The 2698-nt window shown below is 38.4% G+C and overlaps 1 protein-coding gene across 1 annotated transcript; it reads left to right on the top strand.

Moving 5' to 3' along the window:
* The first annotated feature begins 1020 nt into the window (after positions 1-1020).
* On the top strand, positions 1021-2440 carry LOC131622858 (uncharacterized). The gene is made up of 4 exons (XM_058893879.1): positions 1021-1346; positions 1464-1546; positions 2111-2238; positions 2384-2440. The coding sequence occupies exons 1-4, from the start codon at positions 1021-1023 to the stop codon at positions 2438-2440; spliced, it is 594 nt and encodes a 197-aa protein (XP_058749862.1).
* Positions 2441-2698: the final 258 nt, after the last annotated feature.

Here is a 2698-nt window from a genome sequence, read left to right as displayed (position 1 = left end):
TGTATTTAACACATCTCATCACATATATGTACAATACATCATTCATCAAGAAATAAAATCATATTTAAAAATTATTAAATTCACACCTCATTTCATCATTTAAACACGTAGGCTATCTTATAAGATTCATCGTGCTCGAAACGGCACTAAAAACGGACCTACGGTTCGAAAGTTACACATCATTTAACTCTTCCAAGAAAACAACTAACGCTACAGCACGCGGCGCAACCAAAGCTCGCGGCGCGACCTGAACCACAAAAACACGTTCGCGGCGCCAACCTATGCACGCGGCGCGGAACGAGAAAAAGTTACGCCTTCGCGGCGCCAACACGAGGACGCGGCGCGAACTGGCGATTTCGCAGACTATCGGGTCTGCGTCAGATCCTGCGATCTGACTCAATCTGAGTCCAAAACTGACTCTAAACATCATATGCAGGCAGTTAATCATCAATTGCATCACTATTCATCATCACACACCAAAACAACACATAATCAACCAATAATCCATGCAATTTTCATCAATTCATAACCTCCTTAAACCTAACATATGATCCAATTGACTCAACAACATCCCTAATCAATATTATTATCTAAAAACACGATAATAGATGATAACCAGAGAGTCCCCCCTTACCTTAGCCAAGAGTTCTTGATCTTTGGTCCTCTTCCTCTTTGGTTCCTCTTTACGTTCCTCATCCCTTCTCTTCCACTTCTCATTTTTCACGTTCTGACTCCTTTTCTCATTTCTCAATTTTCCTTATTTTATGAAGCATAACATTTTAATTAGTAAAGGCTTTACTAACATAGTACCCCCTCTTTACTAACACCACACTTGGCCCAATAGCCTATCTCATATTTCTTTCCAAATAATTCCACAAAATACTGAATAATTCTAAATAATAATTTAATTTCCAATTAAATTAAATTTAGAAAATATGGGGTGTTACCAGAGGGATTAGACAAGGTGATATGTTATCTCCATTTTTATTCTTGCTAGTGGCGGAGGGGTTGGCAGGGTTAATGAGGAATGCGTGTGAGTGTGGGAGTTTTAGAGGTTTTCATTTCAAAGATCTTATTCACTTTGAAATGTTACAATTTGCAGATGATACTGTGCTTATTTGTGACGGTTCGTGGTCGAATTTATGGTGCATTAACGAAATTCTTCGAGGTTTTAAGTTTGCATCTGGTTTATGTATTAATTTGTGCAAGAGTAGTATATTTGGTTTGAATTTGAAAGACGCCTTTCTTGATGCCGCTTCGGGTGTTTTGACTCCTGAAATCAGAAAAGTGTTGTTTCTTTTTCTCGGTATTCCGGTGGGAACTAATCATAGACGCAAAGCTACTTGGTATTTAGTGATTTCCAAATTGAGGAGTAGGATCTCTTCATGAAATGGGAAGAACCTTTATTTGGGTGGCAAGGCAACGCTCTTGAATTCTACTCTTAATAACATTCTCATCTTTAGGTTTTCCTTTCACAAAGCGCCCTTATGCATTTTGGAGGAGATTATGAGTATTCAAAGAAACTTTTTATGGGGGAATGGTGATGGTAAGAGAAATATGTGTTAGGTTAGTTGGGATAAAGTGTGTTTGTCTAAAGAGGAGGGGGGTTTGGGAGTTAAAAGTGTGGTGAATTTTAATCTTTCGTTGATGTATAAATGGGGGTGGCGGTTGATGTCGAAAAAGGAAGCTTTATGGTCTAATATTCTAAAGTTTAGATATGGGAGTTATTTTGTCAATCTTCTCTGGGGAAAGGTTCACCATAATGTTTTGAAATATTCGCTTTGGTGGAGGGATGTGGTTGGAGTATGCAATCTTTGGGTAGGAGAGGAGGCTTAGTTTCACAAGAACTTTTCTTGTAAGTTAGGGAATGGGGTGCAAATTAATTTTTGGGATCATTGTTGGTTGGGCCCGAGGCCCTTGAAGGAGCTTTTTTCAAACGTCTATGAAGTTTATGAGCCGTGTAGGAGTAAGGTGGGTGAGGTGGGGTTTTGATTGGACAGTGTTTGGCATTGGGATGTGGGGGTGGTTGATTTTCATATTTCCGAGGATTTTAGGGAGGAATGGATGGAGTTGTTATCCATTTAACATGACATTTAACCTAATATGGAAGAGTTGGATAAAGTGGCGTGGTGGAGGAATGTGGATGGCTTTTCGGTGAAAATTAGTTTTAAGCGGCTTTATGAGTTAAAAGCTCATAATTCGATTGTGAGTGATAGGTGTCTTCTTGAATTGGGTGAGGTTTGGAAAGCACTTGTCTCAAGTAAAGTCAAACTTTTTGGTTGAGAGGTATGTCTAACCCTTTGTTGAATAATTTGTGTTTGTTGTGTGCTTATTTTGAAGAATATAGTGGGCATTTGCATTTTTATTCTTGCCTTTTTTCTAGTTCAGTGTAGTAAGCAGTGTTTCGTTGGTTGGGAGTGGTGATAGGGGAGGCTTTTAAGGTTGGTGGTGTGGTGGATGCTTTATTGACGATTGACTTTTTGTTGAATCTTAAGGATATGTTTCGTGGTTTCATTCTTACTTCCTTTTATTCTTTTCTTTGGTTGCTTGTTTATTGGAGCTTGTGGTTATTTAGAAACTAAGTGGTGTTCAATGCAAAAGTTTGGAAGTGTGATGAAGTTTTATCTTTTATTAAAAATCTTGGTTGGGATTGGTTGTTTTTTTATAAATAAAGGGTGATTGAGTTTTGCTAAGGAGG

This window comes from Vicia villosa, unplaced genomic scaffold (assembly GCF_029867415.1).
Source record: "Vicia villosa cultivar HV-30 ecotype Madison, WI unplaced genomic scaffold, Vvil1.0 ctg.000045F_1_1_1, whole genome shotgun sequence".
Taxonomy (NCBI): Eukaryota; Viridiplantae; Streptophyta; class Magnoliopsida; order Fabales; family Fabaceae; genus Vicia; species Vicia villosa.
The sequence above is the reverse complement of the archived record's forward strand: the minus strand, read 5'-3'. Positions and strand labels throughout refer to the sequence as shown.

Bases quoted from the DNA above. Each gene is read 5' to 3' on its own strand.
- LOC131622858 (XM_058893879.1), top strand. From the start codon at position 1,021: ATGAGGAATGCGTGTGAGTGTGGGAGTTTTAGAGGTTTTCATTTCAAA. The intron at 1,347-1,463 runs GTATTTAGTGAT...TCTCATCTTTAG, and splicing joins CATAGACGCAAAGCTACTTG to GTTTTCCTTTCACAAAGCGC. The intron at 2,239-2,383 runs GTTTGGAAAGCA...CCTTTTTTCTAG, and splicing joins GTCTTCTTGAATTGGGTGAG to TTCAGTGTAGTAAGCAGTGT.